Source organism: Artemia sp. Qi Xiang Cuo, chromosome 12, assembly GCF_049724085.1.
Source record: "Artemia sp. Qi Xiang Cuo chromosome 12, ASM4972408v1, whole genome shotgun sequence".
Lineage (NCBI taxonomy): Eukaryota > Metazoa > Arthropoda > Branchiopoda > Anostraca > Artemiidae > Artemia > Artemia sp. Qi Xiang Cuo.
The window spans coordinates 3,196,498-3,222,909 of record NC_142805.1 but is presented as its reverse complement, the minus strand read 5'-3'; the positions used below and the strand labels follow the sequence as shown (position 1 = coordinate 3,222,909).

The 26,412-nt window shown below is 35.8% G+C and overlaps 1 protein-coding gene across 4 annotated transcripts in view; it reads right to left on the bottom strand.

Annotated features, from left to right (window-relative positions):
• Positions 1–26,412, bottom strand: part of LOC148945662 (importin-4-like) — a 112,306-nt gene that overhangs the window by 13,829 nt on the left and 72,065 nt on the right. For all 4 annotated transcript variants that reach the window (XM_089098305.1, XM_089098304.1, XM_089098306.1 and 1 more), the window contains exons 10-14: positions 23,095–23,214; positions 18,609–18,890; positions 10,574–10,826; positions 8,426–8,633; positions 3,364–3,653 (exon numbers count right to left, since the gene is read on the bottom strand). In XM_089098305.1, coding sequence (XP_088954431.1) covers positions 3,364–3,653; positions 8,426–8,633; positions 10,574–10,826; positions 18,609–18,890; positions 23,095–23,214 — 1,153 coding nt within the window. The remainder of the gene's footprint in view (positions 1–3,363; positions 3,654–8,425; positions 8,634–10,573; positions 10,827–18,608; positions 18,891–23,094; positions 23,215–26,412) is intronic.

Sequence of the window (26,412 nt, the reverse complement as noted above, 5' to 3'; positions counted from 1 at the left end):
GTTTCTCCCCTTTTTCGTTTCTTATTTCAACGTTTTTCTGCTTTCGGCCAAGAATGTTCTGAACCGCGATATGAAACTTTTTAGAATCAGAAGATAGAAGCTTCTGTACAGTAAAGCGGCAGTGCTGCTTCCTTGCATACTTTATCATTCTCACCACTATGTTTCACAACTTATTGGACTCTGCTGTGTTCGAGGTGTACAAATTATCCCGCCTTAGGATAAGCTCTTTTATATCTTGCGTGATCCAGGGTTTCGTTTAGTTTCCTACTACCCATTTCTTTTCTGGAAAATGCTCTTCGTACATTTCCTGAAGTTTGTCGCAGAAGCTCTTTGTCATGTCGTCAGTAGACGGTAGTCTGTAAATATGGGTCCAGTTCTGCAATATTAGCTTTCCCTTGAAGGCGGGGATTTGTTCATCCCTGATCGGTCGATAGGTTACTGTTTGTTTAATTACCTTTCGCTGTGACGAATGCGTCGGTCTCCAGGTCACTGTTAGGTGATCACTTAAGCCAATGCTTGCTGTGATTTCTGGCTCGTTGTAGTATTGTTCGAGGTTAGTGAAGACCATGTCAAGTAGGTTACTGCCGCGGGTTGGAGACTTCACCACTTGTTTCAGTGATAGGCTGGACTCTATCCAGGAAGGCTTAATATCATTGAAGTCTCCGCTTATCACAATACCGGCAAAGGGAAATTTACTCCGGAAACGGTCGACGGAGTATTGTAGGTAGTTGAGTAGAGTCTTCCGGAATGGGAGTTTGGGTGGGTAGTAGACGACTCCAAAGATTAGGGATGACACTCCGCTTGGTTGGAAGCGTGGTCTTACCCAGACCCATAGCACTTCGAGTTCTGGGGATTTGGGTATTGGAGGATCGAGTATTCGGCTGGGCGTATCGTTTCGGCAGATAAGACCAACTCCTCCACCGTGGCTGATTTCTTCTTTTTTTCGTCTGCTAACTTCCGAGGTAATAAGTATGCATTGTAGCCATCGAGGCTGAGTATACTGCTATTTGTAAGCCAAGTTTCGGTAAGACAGGCCACATCGATCTGTTTACCTCGCATTAAGATGTCCAGTTCCTCGATTTTGTTTGTTATTGACCGGACGTTCGACAGCAATATAGAGGGAAATTCTGGATTTCGTTTTAATCTTGATTTCCTTTTTACAGGATCAAGGTTTGGGTCCTTGTCGCGTGGTAGTTACTTGTCTGTGCCGGCGGAGGGACTTTCTTGTAATACGTCATCCAGGACTGATGTTCATTATCACTTGGTAGGTATGAAGGAGCGTTTGCTGTTTGTGGTAGAGTTGAAGTTAGACTTGGAGGTGGTGGGCTCAGGCGGTAAAGGTCGAGTATGGATCGTTGTAGCAGGTCGTGTTTTTCTGTTTCTACACCAGCGTTTCTAGCAGAGTGGTGGGAGATACTAGGCACAAGTCCGTATCCGGGGGGGGGGAACAAGCAAATGTGAAGGGTTACAATTTTAATCGTTTAATTAGGTATTGTAGACTAACAATACCTAATTAAACGATTAAAATTGCAAGAATATAACCCTAACACCCGGTTTCAAATAGGAACTGGAAAATAATTATTGAGGAACAGGAAAATAATTATTGAGGAACAGGAAAAAAATAATAGGAACAGGAAAATAATTTATTGAACAGCTAAAAATCTAAGCTATTTTTATTTTTTTATTAAAATTCTTATATTTATAAGCTATAATATAATATAATACTATAATATAATATAATACTATAATATAATATAAATACTATAATATAATATAAGCTATTATATTATAGTATTTTTATTATTAAAATTCTTCAAGGTTAAATACTTTAAAGTATTAATTAATTGACTTGCCTACATAAGACTATTTTTAAATAGACCAAAAAGGCTATCCTATTTTCTTGCATTGATCCTTTTAGTTGACTATTGACATGGCAACGGGATCTTTTTTTCTTCTGGTTCAAAAAAGATCCCTTTTCTTACTCAATTTTGACACATTCCCACTAGCCTATACTTTTTTAATTGTACAAACCGATTGATCGTTGAAAGGTCGCTGAATATATTTGGCCGGTACAGTTGTTCCGTTTTGCGTTTTGGGTAAACAGGAAAAGAGAGAATTTGCGCAAAGAGAAAGATGTTAGTAATTATATAACAACTAAAATAAAATCATGGAAAGTACCGGTTTTCAGGAATGAGTGGACCTAATATGGAGGTGGTGGGGAGGGGGGGATATATCTTCATTTTGATGTCCTTCGTGCTTTTATAATAGAAATACAGCAGTTTACAGCTTTGTGTCTGAACCAGTTAATTGAAAAAACAAATAAGGCCCTCGCTGAATTGAATAGTTTTACAAGTTCTAATTATTTGGCAGTGAATATTTCAAAAACTAATTTCATGAAATTTTGTAGGAAAATCCGGGGAAGGTAAACAGGAAGGGTGTGCATACGCACAGGATGGTCGGCCCCAACCCCCCTTTGCACTTCCTGGCTGAAGGACCATGAAACGGAGATCAGCACCGCCGGTAGGGACTGTAAAGTCCAATGCTGTATTCTTTACCTTTTTTTTAAATTTAAGGTGGAAATCGCATTGTGATCTTGTGGCAGTTAAGATTTCGAGAAGTTTGGGTGTGATAAGAAAATTGAAAAATCAACTACCGTCAAATCTTATGTTTTTTTTTTGTTTTATCGTATGGTTGCATGCTATGGACTAGTAGTTTTATTTCAAGTTTTAGAAAGGTCCAAATTTTAAATAATAAAATAGTTCGTATTTTAGGTAATTATATTCAGTTCGAAAATAGCACGTTGAATTGCTTTACAAGTTTGAAAATTTTAAATATTTATCGGTTAAGGAATTACCAGTTAGCAATTTTTATATATCAATGTGTGAATAAGTGTTCACCGGAGGTATTTTGGGAAATTTTTAGAGCTAATTCATCTTATCATTGTGATGAGACTAGAAATGCATATGACCTTGCATCTGAGCTCTGGAGTACTTAACGTGGTAAGTTCCTGCCTCGTTTTGGCGGGACCGGAGGTGTGGAATTCCCTCCCAGATAGTAATAAGCAGGCTGAAAATGTAAGCCAGCTCAAGAGTAGATTGAAGCGTTACCTTTTGGATGATAATTGAGAAAGATTAGAAAGTTGTATGTTATTTCTCTTTATTTTATTTATTTTCTTTTTATGTAATAGTTGTAAAGCTGTATATTAATGGCCTTGCAGGCATCGTAAACAAACCTTCGGGTTTTTGTAAATGGCCGTTGTAAATTTTTTTGAATTTTTTATGTTAAATAAATTAATTTGATCTGAAAATTTGATTTTTCTAAATAAAATTAGAGAGCAATTCAAAGTGATTAAAAGCTACATACCTAAAAGCTCGTTCAGCCACAGTGCAGCTTTTTTTTGTTAAATTTAAAAAAAGAGGCAGCAGCTGCTTAAAGTAAGGAGAGAATTCATATTGATCCATTGCAGCAGCCAAAGCTGGCATCAAGTCACCGGCATTCTCTATTAGAGCCTCAGCAAATTCTGAGTCGTGTTCGTCATCCTCTTCGGCATCCTCATCTTCCATATCTTCACACTTACTCTCACTCTGACAAACGGTTTTTTTCTTCATAACACTCTCTATGCAATTGATAGTGGCCTCTTTGTGGCCTGGAGCCTGAAAGTAAAGAACAAATTCATAATGCGAATAAAGTACAATCAAAAACATTTTACTTACTAAAATATTGTCTGCGTCTTAAGGGTTGCACCTTACAATTTTTGAACTTGCAGTATTGTCATATTTGTCAATATAATTGTCATAATAATTGTCAATAATTACTCTGCAAAGTTTTCAAAAACGCTGTTTTTTGAAACACTGGTGTTTTTTTTTTTTAATATTGTCAGGGTCTTAAGGGTTGCGCCTTACAATTTTTGATCTTGCAGTATTGTCATATTTGTCAATATAATTGTCAATAATTACTCTGCAATGTTTTCAAAAACACTTTTTTTTGAAACACTGGTGTTTTTTTAAATATTGTCATGGTCTTAAGGGTTGCGTCTTTCAATTTTTGATCATGCAGTATTGTCATATTCGTCAATATAATGGTCAGAATAATTGTCAATAATTACTCTGCAATGTTTTCAAAAACGCTGTTTTTTGAAACACTGGTGTTTTTTTTAATATTGTCTGCGCCTTAAGGGTTGCGCCTTACAATTTTTGATCTTGCAGCATTGTCATATTTGTCAATATAATTGTCAATAATTACTCTGCAATGTTTTCAAAAACACTGTTTTTTGAAACACTGGTGTTTTTTTTTAATATTGTCAGGGTCTTAAGGGTTTGCGCCTTACAATTTTTGATCTTGCAGTATTGTCATATTTGTCAATATAATTGTCAATAATTACTCTGCAATGTTTTCAAAAACGCTGTTTTTTGAAACACTGGTGTTTTTTTTTTAAATATTGTCTGCGCCTTAAGGGTTGCGCCTTACAATTTTTGATCTTGCAGTATTGTCATAATTGTCAATATATCTGTCAATAATTGTCAATAATTACTCTGCAACTTTTTTAAAAACGCTTTATTGCCTATCCATAACACGGTTCAAAATTTGTATAAAATTACAACTAAGGATAAAAAAAATCCAATCTTGAAACGCATCATTTTGAGATAGATCTAAAAAAAAATCCTTGTGTTTCAAAGTCCTTGGATCCTTGGATTTGTTGATCCAAGGATCAAAAATTCTGATGGATCTTATTTTAAAATCCACGCTGCGCTGTATTTATCCGCAAATAGTAAAGCGAGATTTTGTTGTATTTTAACACTAAAGTCTATATCTTGTAAGATGGCTAAAACTTAGGCTAAAATTGGGCTCCTGATCAATAAAACAAGGTATCTTAAGCCTGCAAGCAAAGAAGGCTGAAAGTCCACGACCAGTCCACGGGCTGGGAAGATTTCCATTCCAGGAACATCCATACCCTAAATAAGGATGTAAAGAGAGCACGGAAGAATTTCAAACATAAAAATAGTTTTGCACGTTGGAAACATGTCCGTTTTCTATCGCAGGATACCAAAATGTAAACTGGCCAGAATTAGAGGGATGTAATATAAATAAACGCAAGTTGATTTGTTCTCATAAACCTTTTTTTTTCAATAAGAGGAAAACTACTTTAAAAATTGGAATTCAAGTATATTCCATTTTCAAACTTATGATCTGTTACCAACGGTTTCCAATCGTCAATAACTACATGTGCAAAGTAGGGCTTTAAAGAGGTAAGTGGGTTGAAAGCAAACCGGGAAAAAAGGTGGAGCCAACTGCCTGCAATTTCAAAGGTTGATAGATTTGTTGTAGACTATAGTAGAAATAATTAAGGGATGGGACGAACCCTTAATAGCCTTTCAGTGCAATATATAACAAATACAGCATAAATTAAAGAAAAAAAGTTAAAGATGAAAGATTTTTTCTTTAAAGAAATTTCTTTAGAAGGAATTTTTTTTAACAAAAAAGAGAAAAAAGGGAGAATGGATGATGTGCTTATGAACCGTAATCGTTAAGGTAAAACCTCAAATAATTATGCTTGCAATTAATTTAGAGCAAACTAACATCTCCTTTGAATGAATCATACTTTGTAAAATGATTTTTTCCTGTTTTTAAAATCAGACAATTCACGTGTAAAAACTAAAAAACAAATTAGCTGGTATTTTATCGTTTTTAGTGAAGCAGAAAAGATGCTTGAGCACTGAGAATTGAGGCTAGGTGTTGGACACCCCGTTCTTATTCAAGGTGATGTTTAATTTTCTTTTAATCTTTTATTTCATCTAATTTAATTTTTTTCGAGCTTTAAACATCTGCTCTTACTTTTGTATCAACAGCTCTCATTTTTGAGGTATTACTATTCAAATTTTTTCTGTTACCTCAAGAGGTAAAAAACTGCTCGCACATCCACCGTAAAGCACTCTTAATTAAAAAAAAAAGGATATTAAAACACTTTTTTCGCATTTCTTCTCGACTTCGGGTTTTACTTCTCGCTCAAATTCTTCAGTTCACAAACTCTAAATTAAATTACGTTAGTCAAAGAGCCATCGGTTATTCCCCTTGAAAGGTTATTTGCAAGTTATTTTTTGAGTCACTTACATCAAATCAATATTCCTTCATAATAAATTTTAGTCCCCCCTTTTTTCCCTTAAAACACCAAGGACATTAAAATTAAAACTTGTTCCATCCTCTGAACCCACCACACAAATTTCCCAGATTTTTTTTTTAGATTTATGAAATTTTTAGGACAGAACCATATTCTCGTAAGTGTTGCCAATAAAAAAATAAATATGCAAAATTAATTAGTTAAATTCGACAATACTTTTGGTCCGAAGATTTTAAAACTACACTTTGAGGAAATGCGCATCGTTCTTAACCTGTTTGCTACCATATATTTTCAGCTTATTTACGCTTATTACGTGTTCGAATTTTGTTCTAATTGTTAACCTATGTTCCCTTCCTTTTTTTAATTTGGGACCACTACTACCTATTTAGGTTTTTTTTTAACGTTGAATTCTCAATTTTGAAAGTTTCACCTTAGTACCGTATTTGTTCCTGAGATATTACACACACCATTTTAACAAGCTGGACTTACTTGGGATCTTTCAACGTAGTTTAAAATCCTCAGAAATTTTGACAACCAGGATGCACATAGTTGTGTTTTGATTAAGTTCAACATACCCCTCAACATTTTCTGAAAGTTTTAACTTAGTACCCTTACCTGTTCCAGAAATATTGCAGAGATAACATTCTGACAACCAAAATGTATATTATGTCTTTTGATTAAATTCAACAACCAAACCAAAATTTCCTGAAATTTTCATCTTGTATCCATTCCTGATATCAATATAGATACACCCAGATACGCCCTTTTGACAAATTGGATGCACCTAGCGTCTTTTTAATTAGTGAAAAATCTCCCATAATATTCCCTGAATTTTTCAACTTAATAACCTTAGCCCTTCATAAGATATTGCAGATAAACTCTTGTGACACCTTGGATGCACTATTCCATTTTGACGAGCAAGATGCAGTTAGAATCTTTTATTTAGTTTAATAGTTCTAGCTGTAATTGCTGCCAATAGCAGGAATATTGGCAGTCGCAGTCACAATTATAGTAGCAACAGCAGTACTACTAGACGAAGTCAGAGTCATAAGTAGTAGAAGTTGCAGTCACGAATTGTCGCATTTGCAATTACCGTAATCGCAGTTGTAAATAGTAACAATCACAAGTAGCAGCAAAAGCAGTCGAGTTTTATTTGTATATGCAATCGCAAGTAGTTGCAGCTGCAGTGATAAGCTGTCGCATTCGCAATTATTTGCGGTATTTTCTTATTTATTTTAGAAATTCAAGATCAAGTAAGTTTCCACTTTACCGATGCAAACATCCAGGTTTCATTTTATTGTCTTTGGTATTATAACAAGTTATGATGGGACAGTGTCTCCAGTCCAAAAAAAAAAAAATAATATGATTAAGCAGAAATAATATTTCTTTCATTGAAATATATCAAAAATTATTTTTTGACTCGTGACTGTCCGGCTTTTAGTGTAAATAAGCATTCCTAAATTAAACGTTTTGGCCCCCTCCCATTGTCTCTGTTATTTAAAAAGAAAACAAAATCATTCGATTCCACAAATATACTCCTGTTGTTGTTAAGGACATTCTTTTTTTTCTGATATTCCTGAAAATCATTCCTCTCCACTGGAATTTGTCTGAATTAATGTTTATTATTAATAAACATTTTTTATTATGTTCTTTATTATAAAATGTTTATTATAAAATGTATTATATAAAATGTATTTTAAATGTATTTTAAATGTATTAAATGTATTATATAAAATGTATTAAAAAATTATAAATGTATTATAATGTTTATTATTAATAAACATTATTATTAACAAATGTTTATTATTAATAAACAAATGTTTATTATTAATAAAGAAACTTTATAAATATTCCTTTTAATTGACCAGTAAAAAATATATTGCTGGTCTTCTTGACATGCCAATAATCTAAAGAGCAAAGGAGACAAGTGTTTTTCCTTCATTAATTTCGCAATTTCAAAAAAAAACTTTAAATTAATACATACAATTAAAAAAAATAGCTTTTGTTTCGCCCGAAAACCCTACCAAAATTACTTTTGCTTTTAACCCTTTTTCCTTCTCCGAAAAGAAATTCGCACAGAATTTTACTATAGATTTCCTTGAAAACCTTTTATTTTTTTTTACCCCTGGTAATAAAAAGCACCCTGAAGTATTCAAAATGTTCTGAAAATGTCTACCTGAACACCTACAAAGTCTCTTTTTTTGGGGTAATTTTGAACAAACAACATACACTAAAAAATAACAAATGAGAGATAAAAAAAAAATCCGTAGTATGAAATCAACACGGATGGCAACCCTGGTCTCAACTCACCTGTAAGGCAGCACTGCCAACATCGGTAAGTATTTCTAAAAAGGATTGAAGAGCAGCGCTAACAACCTCCGTATCGTCATCCGTCTGGATAATTTCAGCCAATTTCGGAATAACTTGCATCAGCCTCTTCTGAAGTTCATCAGGAATGGCTGGCTCACTTTTTGCCAAACAGACAATCAAATTGGCTAAAGCCGATACTGCTGCTATCCTGCGTAGGTAAGAGGTACTAGCTTACTTGTCTCTATGAATGACTGAATTGCTGTATCAAGCATGTTCGTACACATTTTTTTTGGGGGGGGGGGGGGTGTCGTATGGAATAAAACGGGAAAATCAACCAGCACTAAAGAAAAACGTTTGAACAGTCAAGATGGGACAAAAAGTCAAATTTAACGTAAAGAGTGAGGTACTGAGGAATGGGCAAACCCCCTTATATACACGTTAATTTCTGTTCGTTCTAAGTTTTAATGTTGCTCTTTATTTTCAGTTGAAAAAACTTGTTTTTTTTATCTAATTTTTGACCTTTTTTTAATAATGCTGGGAAATCCAGCCCCCTACCTCTACTGAGAGATCCTCTAGACAATTCACTCCCGGTGAAAATTTACCCCGGACAATTACCATTATAAATAACAATTACCATTGACATCTCGGCATGTAAAATTGAGTCGGCAAAGAACAAGAAACATAAATAAAAAGAATTTCGTATAGAAATTCTGGCAAAATCTCCCAGTGCAGAATTTCCCTTGAAAAGTTTACCCCCCGAAAACTTCACTCCCCATGGAATATTGTCCCCGTGGAATCCCCCCGCAAAAAATACCCCCCCCCCACCACCACCTGAAAAATATATGCATATACATTGATCCGTTGATTTTGAATTGAAAAACAAATATTTTGCAGTAGGCATCAAGACATAGCTAATTGTAGACAGAAAAAGCCAAGACGGATAGTCCAAGTAATTTAGAGGCAAATGTTTAAATGGCACGGCTAAATGGCGGGAGTAAGTATGACTCTCTTATTGGACAAATACTTGGTTTTTAGTTGTTGGAAAGGCACGCCAGCCTACCTAGAGTCTCAGACAGGTTGACCAAGAATTTAAAATTGACATAGGGCCGTTACATTGCCTGGAATGAGAGGCAAACAAGGCACGCCCGCCAATGATCTTAAGAAAGTTAGCCAAGAATTTAGAATTGACATAAGGCCATTAGATTGCCTGGAATAAGAGGCAAACAAGGCACGCCCGCCAATGGTCTTAAGAAGGTTAGCCAAGAATTTAAAATTGACATAGGGCCGTTAGATTGCCTGGAATGAGAGACAAACAAGGCACGCCCGCCTATGGTCTTAAGAAGGTTAGCCAAGAATTTAGAATTGACACAGGACCACTAATTTGCTTGAAATAAGAGGCAAAAAATCGTTTAAAGCAATCATTATCCCTATAAAAAAAAAAAAAAAAAAAAAAAAAAAAAAAAAAAAAAAAAAAAAAAAACACGCATCCGTGATCTTGGCAAATATTACAAAATTCCACATTTTTTAAGATGGGAGCTTGAAACCCCTACAGTAGGGTTTTCTGATACGCTGTATCTCATGGTGTATTTTTCAGTAAGATTCATTGACTGTTAGGGGGTGTTTTCTCCTTTTTTTCAAAAATCAGTTAAATTTTCTCAGGCTCCTAGCCTTCGATGGGTAAAACAACATTTAATGAATGTTGTATATTTGGAATCACCATAATAAGCCGATTTTTCTCATATACTTAATGATATCAAAATACCGTATTTTAGAATTTCGGTTACTATTGAGCCGCATCGCTCCTTACTTACAGTTCGTTACCACGAACTATTCGATATTACTACTAATATTACTAGTCACTCATTACATTACAAACTGAGTGAGGCCAACGAAGCCAAAAACCTGCTGAGGCCAACACAGTACAATTTTATGTAAGTTTCTTGGCTATATTTACCTCAAGGGTTGCCACTCCTCGAGGGAGGTGGCCATAAGAAAGCCGGGTTTGAACGCGTAGTCTCCAGAGTTGTTAGGTACACCTTACATCAACTTGACTGTCAGAGTTGACCAACTAACAACCAATAGAGAAAAAAAGTAAATATATAAGAAAAGTGAAAATCAAAGAAAAGAACAACAAAATAAAGAAAAAACCTTATATCCTCATGTGGATAATCAGCCATTCTGAAGACCTCATCAAAGCTCTTCTCCATATATGGTATAAAGGCACTTTTGGTATTTAATGCTACTTCACCAAGACCGTACAAGGCCTGCTCTTTTTCTTCAAGATAGGAGTTCTCTACATTAAGTCCGTCGACTCCACTATCTTTATCCTCAATTTCATCGTCATCATCATTAATAAGCTCAAGGTCAATTTCTTCAGCTTCACTGTCATCGTCATCTAAACCTAGTAAACAAAAAAGACAAATTTGTTAATTAGATTTATCTATATCACTTACTCGCCATCAAATGATTAGATTAATTATCCAGAACAAATAAAGTAACTCACCTAAATGATTTAATTTCTATTCAATTATTTCAATTGAATAAAGTACCTAAATAAAAAATAATTTTGACGATAATTTTAGGCATGAGATGAAAAAGTTTGTTTCATCGAGTTGGATTTGTAATCAATAATATCAAGACGACTTACCAACTAGTATGTCAACAAAAGTAAGTGAAGAACTCATTGATTTATCAGAAGAAACGTATCTGAAAAATAGTTTTAATTGTTAATAGTTATCGAGATTCTGGTTCTCAGTTGCTGATACCTTTCCTTGCCTGTTTGATGAAGCTAAGAAAGTCTCCTCTTTTTAAATAAAAGTAACATTATTTAAAAGTATATCTTTTATTTATTTTATTTTAAATAAAAAATAATAGCTTTTATTATGTTCTATGTGATTATTCATTTTAATTTCTGTTCAGTCTTAGGTTCCAGTTATTCACTGATGTTAGACCCAAGGATTTTAATATATAAATATCGACCCAATCGATGAAAACTTTTCTGGGCCCAGTTTTTGCGGGTTCATACCCCGGCCTAACTTTCTCGTACATGAGGGTCCTCTAAGCCCAGGAACTTACGGGTGTAAACGTCCTGTATCTTGAATATTTTTGGACCCTATTTCTGGGGGGGGACTGCATCCCCAATTTTTCTTTCTTAAATTAAGTTTCCCTTGGTCTGGTGACTTAGGTCTATAAGTTTCGAGCTAATAAGAGATAGCAAGATATTTGGTCCATTTCTGGACCTCTAAAATGTCATTCTTCATCTCAATAAAACGCTTTGTGTCCTTAGCCCAGGCAACGATTCTTGAAAGTTTCAAGCAAATCCAAAGGAATCTTTTTGACCATTTTTGGGTCCCACATTTTAGGGACCATGTCCCTACTATTAAAATTTGTCCCTGTGCATTGGATCCCCATGACCCAAGGAGTTAAAGATATAAGTTTCAAGAGGATCGTAGAATATGTTTTATAAATTGGGGGTTCCCTTTTCAGGGTAGGGTGTGGGGCTCATTCCTCCAGACTAAAGCTGTTAGGTTAAATAGGATTCCCCTTGGCCCAGCAATTTCAAGATTCTATAAAAATAATGTCTATTTTGATGCTTATTTTTGATCCTCTTATATTTTTTCTCCTTTATCAGGGTCACTTAGATTAGGACCTGAAGATATAAGTTCCGACAAGGTAGAACAAACACTTTTTTGACACCATTTTAAGAGGCTCATGCCCCAAAATAATATTTTATATATTGGGCTCTTCTTGGCCCATGACGGCCTTGACTGCAAGTTTCAGACTGATTAGGAAGAAAAAATTTTCAGACCACTTTTAGGCTTGTAACACCCTCCCCTTCCCCAACAAAACATGTAATAAAATTGGCCCAAGATAAGACCCCTGACAGTCTTGAGCCAATCGGACACAAGACCAAACAAGCCCTCCGTTTTTTACTATAAAACAACCTGTAAACAATTGGGAATTTACATAATTTACGGCGCACGCAAAAGTGGCAGTGGGAATCATGTCATCCACGGAGGCATGGGCATAGGGAGGGGGAGGGGCAGGGGGGGGGGGGCAAATTTACAACAGATATGGCTGAAAAAGCAGATGGTTGGAAAACAGTTGATAAAAGGCCCTCCACCACACTATGGACTGCCCCCCCCCCCTAGACAATATGCTACCTGCGCCCATTCACTGAGGCATATTTATTGGACCTTTTGACTATTTTGAACAACATGACTATCTAAAAAATTTTATTCTATGTCATGGAGGGACTATGGGGGAGTGTTTGTACGGGTAACGAAAAAGTACACGGGAGAGGGGATACTTGCCGGCCAATGAATTTTGACTCTTGAAATGGCTCTAGAACTGTTAATTTAGAATCTAACAATCCCCTCCAAAATTTCTGCGACCATTTATTTTTACGCATAGGATGGGTGAAAAAAAACGTAGGAGGCATATGGATCTTTGCTATGGACAACACTAGAGCATTGCCTCTGATAAGGGTAGGAGATCTTCCGCAATTACGGATCTATCAGCAACTCCAAAAATTACAGATGAACTTTACTTTATTCATCTCTGGTAAGGAGATACAGAACTTCGGTATTGGATGGGGACTGATATTCCAGTACAACCATGGTAGAGTTTTGATGAAGTAATTTATAACAATAAAAATACAGCTGTTTTACAGCTCGGTGTTTAGTCTCAATTCGTTCTACTTTTAGCATGTTTGAAATGAGATAAAAACAAAAAAACAGCTGTTTCATTTGCCAAAGAGAATTGCAGTAATTCCAGTTGTTCTTGCGAGCTTAACAAAACAAATGAAAAACTGCCAAATTCTGCCAATCTTAAAATCTACCACAGTAATGAAAAGCCCTGATCTCTTAAGAATTAATACTAAACAGGTAATGCCTCTACTGAGGTTACAAATAGAAGGGGGGGGGGGTCCAGTGGTCAGTTAAAAAGGTAACTTGACAGGTTAAGTAGAGTCGAACAGACTCTTAATAACGTTATTTGAAAAAAACTACGTTTTATAAAGAGTTAAAGTGACTGAGTCACAAGTTCGAACCTTAAACCGTAGAGGGATTAGGAGGTACAGCTGCCGCCACCCAAACCCCCACTTCCGTATATGAAAGGGGCTGTGCCCTCCTCAACGCCTCGCTCTATACGCTAAAGTTTTTATTATTTAAAAAAAAGAGTTGTGAGAAAGTCAAACTTTAGCGTAAAGAGCGAGGCGTTGAGGAGGGCACAGTCCCTTTCATATACGGAAGCGGGGGTTTGGGGGGCGGCAGCCCCCCAACTGCACCTCCTAACCCATGAAGATAAAGTCGGAGGCGGGTGAAATTTTGCACGTTTCTTAGTTGGAGCTTGGGCTACAAAATGCGATCACCGCTGTCTCTCTGCAACCGGAAATCGCTTAACATTGTGGTGGGTCGCCTCTTTAGAGGCACAAGTGTGCCTCCTTGATGTAATGTTGGCTGGAGCATAATAAGAAATTTGATTATGCATTCAAATTGCTTCAGATAAAGAAAAAATGTATATGGAAGAGCAGGGGGGGGGGGTAAATTTTTTTACAAATACATAAAAGATCATCAGTTTTTTAGATTTGCGTATTTTCATAGTTTTGAGAGCTTATGGAAATAAAAACAACTTATTAGCTTTATCATTATGGTTTCACTTTATACGAATTGTTTATATAATATACATTTTACATGTCATAATAATTTAGTTCTATTATATGATATTAATGTTTCATAATCAATCTACAAGTTTCTCTCTTGCCAGAAATGTACATCAAGCAAACAAGGATGCTTTTTACCTACTCATGTGAAAGTTCAAGGACCCGTGTCAGGATTAGCACTTCTGAGTTAATTGGGCTTTTTTCAATTTTTCCCGGCTTCGCATTAAATGCACAGGAAGCCAGTGTTGCCTTTTTGTTAGAGGTGAGATTTGTCGGATTGTAGAGAGACATGTCCCTTGTTATGGACATCTTTGGTTCTAATTGCCAAAGGTAGAAGTATATTTGTATTTTTTTTGTATTTATTTTTTACGAAATGCGCAGAATTCAGTATATTACAGTTAGGAATTTCAGTGTGGCACATTATTTTTTTTGCTTTTTTTTCAATTTAAGACAGTTTTTTTAGTTAAATTAGTGAGGATAATGCAGGACAACGGGTTTTCTTTCGGTTCACATTGGCTTTCTAAAGGTCAATAAGAATGTAAATCAATTCCGATGGGTGAATTGTTTTTAGTTGACCAATTATAGACAAATTTACGCTAAGCAGATTATGTTAGTGAATGACAATGTTCATCAGGCATACTGCAATTTTCCTTGTTTTTATTTAAACTTGTTTTTTCCTTCCTTTCCAGGCTTCTCTTAGCAACTATGCGTAATTCTAATTCCTTTTGTCAGATCTTGAAAATTTCCTTTAATAATTAAATATAACAGAAAGTAAGGAGCAACATTAAAACTCAAAACTAACAGAAATTACATACGATGGGACTGCCTCCTCCTCAATACCTTGCTCTTTACGCTAAAGCTTTTGGCACTTTTAAAAAAGATTCCAATTTTAATTAAACGGCCCTTGTGTTTCAGGAGACGTTCTTAAAAAAACTGGGACAAACAGTCAAAATTTAGCGTAAAGAGCAAGGTTTAGCGGAATTATTTCTGTTCGTTTTGAGTTTTAATGTTGCTCCTTACTTTCAGTTGAAAAAGCTTTTTTATTTAATTTCTGATCGTTTTTCAAATAATACCGGTAAATCTGGCTCACCCTCCATGAAAAATTCCCTCCCCTCATGGAAAACTCTTCCTTAGAAAGTTCCTGCCGCTTAAAATATACCCCCCCCCCCCTGAGTAAGATTTATTCTGGATAATTCCATCCTCGCTGAAAGTTCTCCCCCGTCCCCTCCGCAAAATTCCTTGCAGAGTATTCAGCCTAAAAAACCTCCTTAGTATACTTTCATTTGAAAAAGACTTTAAATTCTAATAATTTTTCAGATCACTCCAGACATTCCCCCCTTCTGTGGAAACTACTTCCTGGAAATCCAAGCACGTAAACAATTTTTCTAAGACAATTCCCCCAGAACATCTCCAAACGTAAAAGTGAATAGGTAAAGACAAAATACGACACATAAAAAGCATGTCGCATGGAATTCTGTCAAATCTCCCCACTGTGATACTTTTCCTGGAGGGATCACCCCCGGAAATTTCCCTCTAAACGAAAAATCATACCCATGGAATTTCATCCCAAGCACGAAATCCCCTTCCCCAAAAAATATCTGCATACTTCCCAAGAATAAATACTATATTTAAATAATGAGCAAACTTAATAACTTAGACCTATCCCTCTGGGGCGAGGGAGGGGGTGTATGTTATATCCAAAGCATACTTTTTCGGGCTTTTCAACTATGCTAAATAAAATTTCTATCTCAAAATTTTGACCGGCCTATTTTGGGGGGTAAGAAGGGGGTGGGAGGAGGGCTAGTTGCCCCCCAATCTTTTTTAGCCACTTAAAAAGGACACTAGAACTTTTAATTTCCCTTCAAATGAGCCCTTTCCTGGTGTTCTACAACCAATGCTTCGATAGGATCACCCCTGTGGAAAAAAAAACAAACAAATAAATACGCATCATTGATCTTTCTTTTGACACAAAATATAAATTCCGCATTTTTTCCAGATAGGAGTTTGAAATGCCTGCATTAGGGTTCTCTGATACGCTGAATTTGATGGTATGATTTTCAGTAAGATTCCTTGACTTATAGGGAATATTCCCCCCTTTTTTTGAAAACCAGGTCAATTTTATCAGGCTGATATTTTTTTTATGGGTAACACTAAGCCTAATGAGCCTTGTATGTTTGAAATCAGCATAATAAGCCAATTCTCTTGACATATTTATTGATATCGAAATTCTGTTTATTAGCGGTTCGGTTAAGCCGTGCCACTCCTTACTTACAGGTCCTTACCACGAATTGTTCGGAAGATATTCATAAATTGATTACTAGTCTTTACGTTTATGCATATAATTTATTTTAAATCGCGCATGCCCTAAGGTCAGTCAACGAATGGCATTCATTTCAGGCTTGATCTAAAGCAAAAGAGAAAAAATGAATAAGTTTCCTACATACTTGCAAAACAAATCCGTAAACAAAACACTCTGAAGTAGGTTTGTCGTGCCGATTTTAGGTCTATTCATACCTGAACACTGGGACTGTCAAGGACTTTTCTTTTTGTTGTTTCAAAGTTTCGATGTTTTTACAGCAGAATTGCATTTTCATCACTATTTAAAAAAGAAAAAAAATACTAAAAAAAAATACTAATAATGAAATAAAAACGCCACAAAAAAACAAACAAACTTGGCAGTCGTTTTGTCGACTTCGTGTATCATTAGGATACAGGCAATATTTAGCGGCCTGCTCTTCGCTTTTTCTCTATTGTATTCTGAAATAGAATTTCGTAATTATTTTTTGTTTTTATTTCTTATTTTTGTTACGTTTTTTTTTCGGATTGTGGAGATGAAACGTAATTTACGAATTTTCCGTAAATTATAGCATTTTTTCATTCATATATTTTGCGGGTATCGTATTCTTCTCGGATAAACCCGTTTTTTTTTTCACTGTTCGTCGGTAGGGCTCGGTACTTTCACTTCGATGCTTTGCCCAATGTGTGCTACAGATTAATGCAATTAGATAATCTTGTGGAACTCGGACTGAGCATTCGATGAGATCAGTATACAGTATTTAACATAATGCCTGCAGCTGTAGTGAGTGATTTTTATACACTGGTTTTTATGAAAGAGTATCTTAATGGGTGTCTTCCAGGATGTTTTACAGTAGCATTTAATGAGAAATCTAAACTTCATTGGATCATAGTTCTTGGACTATGAGATAGGTGATATATTGAGGACCTTCGCCTAGTTTCAAGTAGGACTGTTTTTTAAGTTATATACAGGGGGGCTAAGCTTTGGAATAAGTTTAGCCCTAGTGCTAAATGGTTAAACGCTAATCAATTTAAATCTGAGTAACGTGTTGGGCTGTTCACTAAGTATACCATTGAAACAGGTTGACACTGAATGGGAATAAATGTTATAATAAAGAATTTTAATTTTTTATTAATTGAGTTGATAGTTTTTGTTCTCAATTTGTTTTTATTATTTTTTTGGACTGTTGTTACTTCGAGATCATGATATTATGTAGCATTATTGAGCTTGGTTTACTCATGATTTATTTCTCGGTACATGATTTCAACCTCCAACTCCTTACATCTTATTTTTTATCATTGTTATTATATTATTTGTATATTATTGTTATCATTATTTTCTTTTTAGTGGCACGCCCTCGCAAGCAATGTTTTCAATGTACTACCAATCGGTATTGTTTGTATTTTTTTTTACAAATTACTATTATTACTATTAGTATCACAATGAATCGTAACACGGATTAGTTAAATTTGATAGCGTTTTCATGCGTACGAATTCGAATATTAACCTTCTGTTGATTGCCAGACATGTGCACCTTCAAATTAAAGCTACTGAAGTATTATAATTTATGATAATATTAAATATTTGTAATAATAAAAAATAATATATTAATATATAAATAACATATATTGTTAATATATTATTATATATTTTATATAATATATTAAATATGTAATAATAAGAAATAAAAGCTCTGAAACTATTTGGGGTTATGTGGTTGTACCTTATAGTTTGCTAATTTTCACCCGTATTTTTTTTTCAATTTGGCACCCGCTACTATCAAAAACAGTTTTTCATTATATACTTAATTCTGTTTTTTTCCAATTTTCTTTACATATATATGATTGGGTACTTTTCAACTTATAGCTAGTTTTCATTTTCCATGTCTTCGGTATTTTAGATGTTCATTAAAACCATCATTGTCCTGACCAACTTATATTTCACATATAGATGGTGGTGTAGCCTGAATTTCATAATTAACCATGACCCAACCTATTTCAACAGATTATGTGAAACATTACAACTATAAGTTCTATAGACAGGAAGGTAAAAAGGTAAAGGGTACGGCATTACACTTCATAGTCCAATCCGGCGGCGCTGATCTCCGTTTCATGACCCTTCAGCCAGGAAGTGCGATGGGAGGTTGGGTGCAATGGGGGGGGGGTCGGGGACAGTAGCTATAAGCACTATCTTTTTGGAGGCCTGCGACGATCTACATTGCTTACCTTCAACTATAGGGAAAGCCTCCTCTTCTTCTTCTTTCGTAAATGCTGTCATCCCTTCAACACTGACAATTGCATCAATCATCGGTTGAACAACTTCGCCTAAATACGGCTGCATATTTTCTTTCATTACAATAGACAGCGAAGCAAATACCCCGAATGTCACTTTTCTCAGATCCGGGTCGTCTCTAGACCTCATCAGATTTAAAGCGAAATTCATACATTCACTTGACAAAGGGGTAAATGTGGACTCGCCAATTGTTCTTGCGACGGCAGCCAAAGTATCTAAAAGAGGTAGCATAATTATGATCATAATTGTAAAGCAAGGGAAATGGTGGATTACTCCCCCCCCCCGCCAGCATGCAGTGCACAAGGATCTACCCCAAACACTATATTTAATAAAACAGTAAAATGAGATCACAATTAGAGGGAAAATAAGACACATTATCTGCGATCTAGAGTCATATCCACTACTAAATTGGTAAAACATTGAACCTGGAGTAATATCAGCGTTAAATACAGGACCTAAATGATAACACCAGTAAAAAATGATGTATTTCAAGAAATTAGTTCCAACTAACCCTTTGCAAGTACTTACAATCCAATTTTGCAATATCTTTACTGTCACTGTTGCCATAGATCGAATCTAAAAACTAAGTGTTAAATTCAGACATGCTCCACAACAAAGTATTCTTTTTTTTCAAAAAACAGATCCAGTTTTTGGATTCTCAATTTTTCAATAAACCATATTACGTAGATTTTAAAACTTCATTTTTGTACACGTCCCATGGCAGAACCGTTGCACTACTGGAACATCGCCGGCGTTTCCTTTTAAGTCATAAGTAATGGAGGGGGGTAGCAGTGAAAACCTTCTCATGGTGCGCCTGAGAGTAGTAGGCATAAGCACAAATAGGGGTCTACTACTACTAATACCAGTCCTTGTCCAGCCACGGGCTGTCTTGCGCAGTGTCCAACTATGACGCACGGTATTTTGCGAATACGTTGTAGAGATTGGATAACGAGGGGGATCAATCTCCCTGGACACATGAAACGCCGACCGCGGCACAAAAAAAGACCTATTGAGCAGCAAACCCTAGCAGTAGAAACAAGTCCTCTACTTACTTGTTCTGGTTCTGACTCCCCCCCCCCCACTATTAAGGGCCGAATGTTGCCTACCAAACCCCGTCTGAAGCTGGTGGGTTCTCAAAATGGGGAAATAATGGTTGAAACTTTGACACTACCAAGGAAGACTCCTCAACAAGGGGAAAAAAGAGAAAGAGTCTCATAGTACCTTGCTATACCCTAGGGTATCGCATTTTATTTAATATATTGTTTGTACTCCTTCGCAGAAAAGTAGGATATCAGAAGAGGAATATAAATCTAGGGTATGTTGATCATTTGGGGGGGGGGGGGTGGAGATTCCACGTTTGGGATGCTGATTGCCCATAGAAACGTTTGGCCGAAAAGCACAATTTTCGATTCATCAAAACACTGACATTTTACCATTTATGTTTGTAAGAAAAAGGCATTTTACTCCTAAAAATAGGTATTTTCACGCGCATTCACGTGCAATAAGAGGAAGGTAAAGAAATTAGGGAAAGCATTAAAAAAGGAACTAAAAGAGTGTGATGTGGAGGCCACGGATAAAATTGTCGAAGATCTGGAACATGCAGCAAGACGGCATAATAGTAAAAATATTGTACTGGTATGCTAATAAATTGAGTAGTCAATCTGAACTTGTCGCAGTTAAAGATAGGAACGGGACCACAACTAGTGATAAGGAAAGATACAAGTAGAACATTTTGAGAACGTACTACACCGATATAGAGTTACACAGAAAGATAGAATAAAGAATGAAAAAGTTTGTGATACTTTGGATGGGAAGTAAGATTTATTTTGTGAACAAGAATTATTGACAGTACTAGAAGGATGTGAGGATGTGTTACGGAATGAGATAAGTAGCTGGTTTCGTATTAAATCAGGGGTTACACAGGGTTGCATTCTATCCCCATTATATGGATCATTTTGATGGACTTTGTCTCAAGTAGCATAGTAAAGGCAATGGGAGAACACGCAATTAGATGGGGATGTAAAACTCTCCTGCACTTAGATTATACTAATGATTTAAGCAGCAAAATGAATGAACTTTTAGAGGTTTTGCGAGTTCAGGGTGCAAGAATAGGTTTGAAAATAAATGTCAAGAAGAGTAGGTCACTAAGGCTAGGAATAAGTGAAGATGAAAAGGTGATGTTGAAATGAATACGTAGAGAATAAAAAAAGAGACTGATAAGCGGCACACCTTTTCATTATTGTTGCTATTCGCCTGATTGTCTATAAGAGTTTTGGAGGGATAAGTATGTTTTATTAACTCGTATACAGAAACCTTGTCAAAAACAAAATACAGCGAATCAATCACCAGAGTCACTCAAATATGATATCATACCCTAGAAAAGGAACTCCCCAAAAAAATATGTGTCTTGTATTATCTTGTCAAAAAATAAGTGTGTTACGCCATCTTGAGTGAGAAGTAATTGTCCAGCATTTCATTTTATTATTACCTTTCGTTACTTACAAAAGCATGTAGATATAAAAATTAGCTTTCAAAAGAGCTCTTAAACGCCTCTACGGTGTTTCAGTGACCAATTAACGGTGACAAAAAAAAAAGAATGGAAAAAGGACAGTGTCACTGGATAAGACGGGGAACAATAGTTCTTCTAAATGAGGTTTCCGGCGATTACAGTGGTGCAGTACTCAATTCGATCTGACACACTTTTTGTGGGATTTCAGGATATTTTTCGAAATTTCCATAAATTGCTTTTCGCGATATACTCTTGCCGTTAATATTAATTGAAATAGTAATTACCGCTGCGGCGGATGGCGCAACCATAATTACATCAAGGGAAGTTAATATTAGCTGGATAACTCGGTTAAGGGATGCTCAAACGCACTCTAGGGGGGCATGCAGTTATGAGAACTCAATTATGAAGAGTTAAACGTCACTGTTAAATATTAGTGGTATAGAAAACATAAAAAAGTCGCAAAAAAGGGCGTTTTAAACTGCATTCATTGCGATAGGCGAGATTGAAAATTTGTCGTTTCAATCAGATGAAAATTTGTCGTTTCATAAATATGTAAAAACACTGTCGTTAAAGACTTCCCCAAATATTTGCATGCTAACTCGTCTTCGTCATTTCTTTACTAAAGCTATTATAAAATATATTTATTATTATTTCGTCCACCCATATTTTCTCTATTGCATTTCGGTTTGGGCATTTACCCTTTCGTCTGTTTTCAAATCTCTCCAAATACTTCAGTATAAAGCAATGAGGATTCGTTTTAATGTTGATTGCAGATCTTCCGTTAGACACCTTAATGGGACTTCAGGAATTTATTCTTTGGATCAGCTTCATTTAATTTCTATCTCTAGTATCTGTCACGATTATCAATCCAGTAATTTACCTCTAAATTCCTTCGGTATTTTTTCAACTAACTCCCAATTTCATAATTATCCTACTACTCATCGTTCACACTTTTCGTGCGAAATTCGCCTGACGTCGAGAGTGGGATTCAGCATCCGTCACACTGGGCCAAAAATCTGGAACTCAATTCCAGCATCAGTTCAAGAATGCAGCATCAAGCGACATTTTCTAAGACTAGTGAAGAAACATCTTACGACATGCTAAGCATTTTGTTTATTATGGTTTTCTTTTTCGTCATTGTATAATTTGGTTAGAAGATGGGTGTTTATTTTCGTTGGCAATATCTTCAGCGCTAAAGTATGTCACCAGGCAAGTGCGCTGTTTTGTGACATTTATTTATGTATGTGTTGTAAATAAAAATATTCTACTCTACTCATTGAACCAGGAAACATTTAGTCAAGAACCACTGGTTCATCCACTGCGCTATCGCAAGAAGTACATAACTGAAGGATGCACGCATTGCATGGAACACAAAGATGAAAATATCGACTTTTTTCTCAAATTGAACCCCAAAATTTGCGCTTCCAAATTACTACTACTAGATGACAGGGGAAATAGATGCTGAAAAATAATGAAAGAAAAACTAACTTGGTAAAAAAAATCTTTATATATAATAAAAAAAAAATCATAATAGATTTTGTAGTAAGAAAAAAAAAAAAAATACAGAACGTACTTCCTACTAAAACTAAAAATTCATAAACTTTGGCTCCCATCGATAGGGATGTGACTTTTGAGATTGATTTCAAGCAAGTCATCTGTTCTAATTCGTTCTCTGTCCATATTTCTCGTTCTCGTTCCAAATTTTTACGACCCTAGTTGACGTCGTCAGGTATAAAAACGTAATTTTAGCCAAATTTTTAGCCAAACATAATTTAGCGTAATTTTGTTTGCCACCCCGATATCACGTTTTCATCCCCGCAACTCGAATCTTATTATCTCAAATATAAGGAATTAATGAACGGAGATTTTTGATGTTGAGTTAAAATTGCACTAAAAATAGTAGCACTTACCCAAGGCCTGAACCTGCAATTTCAACAATTCTTCATCTTCTTGGTCCGTGACTAGAAATTCCCTCAGCAGAGCCATAATTTGTGGAAAGTAAGGGACCAATGCTTCTTTTGTGGCATTTGCTAAAAGATGATAAAGTTGATTGAGTTTGCTGGATTAAGGAATGATTAGGCCAAAAAACTTTTGCGATTCATGGGACAGCGTCAACGCTGAAGTTTCAATTAGGATCGGGGTTGCCACTTCACTAGAGTAACATAACCGTTTTATCGACAATAGAAGTACAGTTTCCAATATAGTCTTCAAATAATTTCGCCTCTGTTGCATAGAACGCAAGATCCGCGTTACCGGACGTTGTAGCAGTCTTAAAAACTGAAGATTGAAACGAACGTTTAAAAAGCCAGTTAACATTTAATACGTCAAAATACCCTATAAGCATATGACTGCTTTCGTTCAAACCATTCACAAAAATGAGCGGTAAAGAAAGAGCAAATTTTGCCAATAGAAAATAGAATTTTGATTCTTGAAATAGAAATTTGATTCTAGAATAGAATTCTAGGGAACAAAATTTTGATTTCAATGCATACCGATATGTTGCAATTAAGATCTCAAAATTTTTAATTTATTGGTTTTGAATGCATATTAAAGTTTATTACCGTAGGAAAACATGCGTAATTTTTGAGAAGGGTAGAATCCCCCCCCCCCCTGAAACGAGCTGGGATCTTCCTAAAAATTAAACTGTCCATTAGAGTATCTGGGAACCTAGCGGGGATGCTTGAAGCTCCTATCTACAAAAATACCAAGTGCAGTATTTCCCCATAGAAGAATGGTTAAGATGAGTGAAACTACATCAGGAGAAAAAAACAAAAAAGAAGAAAAAACAGAAAATAAAAACAAAACGGAAAATCATCAAACAAAAAATAGCCATAAAAAAATAAATGACAATCAGCCACCAATTAGTTACTACTCGCCAAAAAACAAATCATAATAGAGTAAGTGAAGAAATCGGCAAAGGAGAAAGAAAAAATCGTAGACCAGGAATCGCTTTACCGTAAAGGGGGAAAAAGAAATAGGCGATTCCTACATCAAAATTGAAGCATCAAGAGACAGCAATAGTTAACCAACTATTGGTACTTTTCTTTTTTGAGAATGGGGTACGGGGGGGGGGGGTGAGAACAATGGGCTTTTGTGGCCTAAGCCTTGGCTAAAGTTCTGAATTAGCCCATAATAATAATAATAATAATAGGTACTCCTATCAGCATATTGACTATAAAATACTAAAGCAGACGCATTCAAACCCAATTTTAACGTTTTGATATCATTTTTTGTGCCTTCAAACAAAAAATTGGCTCGGGTAGGGTTAACGTAGGGTTAGCGTACTATCAAGAAAAAGTCCAAAAATAACCAACCGATTTAGATTTATAAAAAGCTATTTAAACAGTCTTCGAATTTTAGAGGCCATAACAAAAACTACGAACAAATTTCAGAGGCCATAATAGTCTTCGAATTTCAGAAGCCATAACAAAAACTGCAAACAAAAAACAAAAACTTTTGCAGTGTTATACTGTAATTATTTACAATGTATTTGCCTCCAAACAGTGTTTCTGTTCTTTTATGTTTCGAATACAACAACGAAATTTTGCACTGAACTGGGAAATCGGTTTAAAATAATTTTCATGTCAAAAAGGATCAGTTTTTTAAAATATCCTTTTAAAATGTGTATTTTAAAAGGATATATAAATATATATATATATATATATATATATATATATATATATATATATATATATATATATATATAGGCTACTTACTACTACTAAAACCTCGCTGCAGCACCAAGCCAACTGAGGGCAACACAGCTGCACACGCTATTACTCCGTCCCAATCTATTTAAAGCTTCCTTCTCTACACCCTCCCAAGAAGTTCTAGTTTCTTTTAAATCCTTTTTTACGACTTACTCTATTCGGGGATGACTGGCTCTTTGTTTGGCTCTAGAAGGGTAGCCGAAAAGAACTGTATTTGGCAATCTGTTACCCTTCATCCACAAAATGTATCCCAACCATCTCAACCTTTCTCTCATCACAGCCATAGAAAGTAGGATAGAGCCCTGTTTTTCGTGCAGCTTTTTGTTTGAAATATGCTTAGTCAAACGGGTACCCAATTATCAGTCCACAGCGATATACACTGAAGCATCATAGTAAAGTGAAGATTATAAGTGAAGTATCAGGGCACAATTCCTCCAGAAACCATCTGACATATCCTCTAGCACTAACGTTTCAGAACCATAGCCTCCACACCGTTTTTTCCAGCTTGGGAGTGATTTGCAAAGAAGTGCCCTTCAAACAAATGATTATTAGGTCTATAAGAGGCATAACCGAACCAGGAGAGACAGTGTCGGCGAATGACGGTTTCCATTTCAAACTTCTGGCCACAACATTGTTTTATTATTTCATTCGGGACTCGGCTGCGAAGATTCAGTCCTAGTACGTGCTTCCGTTCAAGGGGTCAAACGAGTTTGAAGCCTGGATTGCGGACTTTTATTAGCATATGTATATGTATACGCATATGTATAGGAGGACGAAATGAACGAGGGATTTCGTACGCTCGCCTTTTTTGTCTTAATACTAATTTAACTCCTTTTCCAGAGCGACCCATGCAGTTCTGAAAATACTGAGAAGACTGATAATACACGGACGCTGATTTTATCACTGCATCCACGATTAATGTATATGAATTACAGAATGACAAGAATGAATTACATTGGTTGGCTTTGTTCCGCCCTATATTTTACTTTTTGACCAATAAGCCACGCCGATTGAAACCTATAGGAAATGATAGAGTTGCAAAAAGCGCCACCAGAGCGGAATAATTTGGATGGAGCCGATCGAAATGAGTCTTAACGTAAACGTTGAGCCAAGGTATTTGAATTTCACGACTAACTCAATCTAGCCATAATTCAGTACGAGAGGTGAGTAAGATCTATCGTTGATCATCGCATTCATCTCATCGATGCCGATCTTCAATTCATAGGAAGCAGCTGCTACGGATAGTCTCATGCGTTTCCAGGGAAGAACTACCTAGCAGTAGATATCGTTCAAGTATTCCGAATCGGTGACGTTGAAATCGGAGCTCCCGTTAATTCCGATAGAGCCTTGCATAGCAAGATCCAATCCATTACGAAGTTGAAAAGCTCTGTTAAGAGGAGGAAATCTCACTAACAATCATATCAAGCCAAGAGTTCCTTGTTGATTTGGATGCTCGTGCATTTGTACCATTCCTGTTTCAGGGAATCGATCTTGGGCGGTACTCCATCTTCCATCATT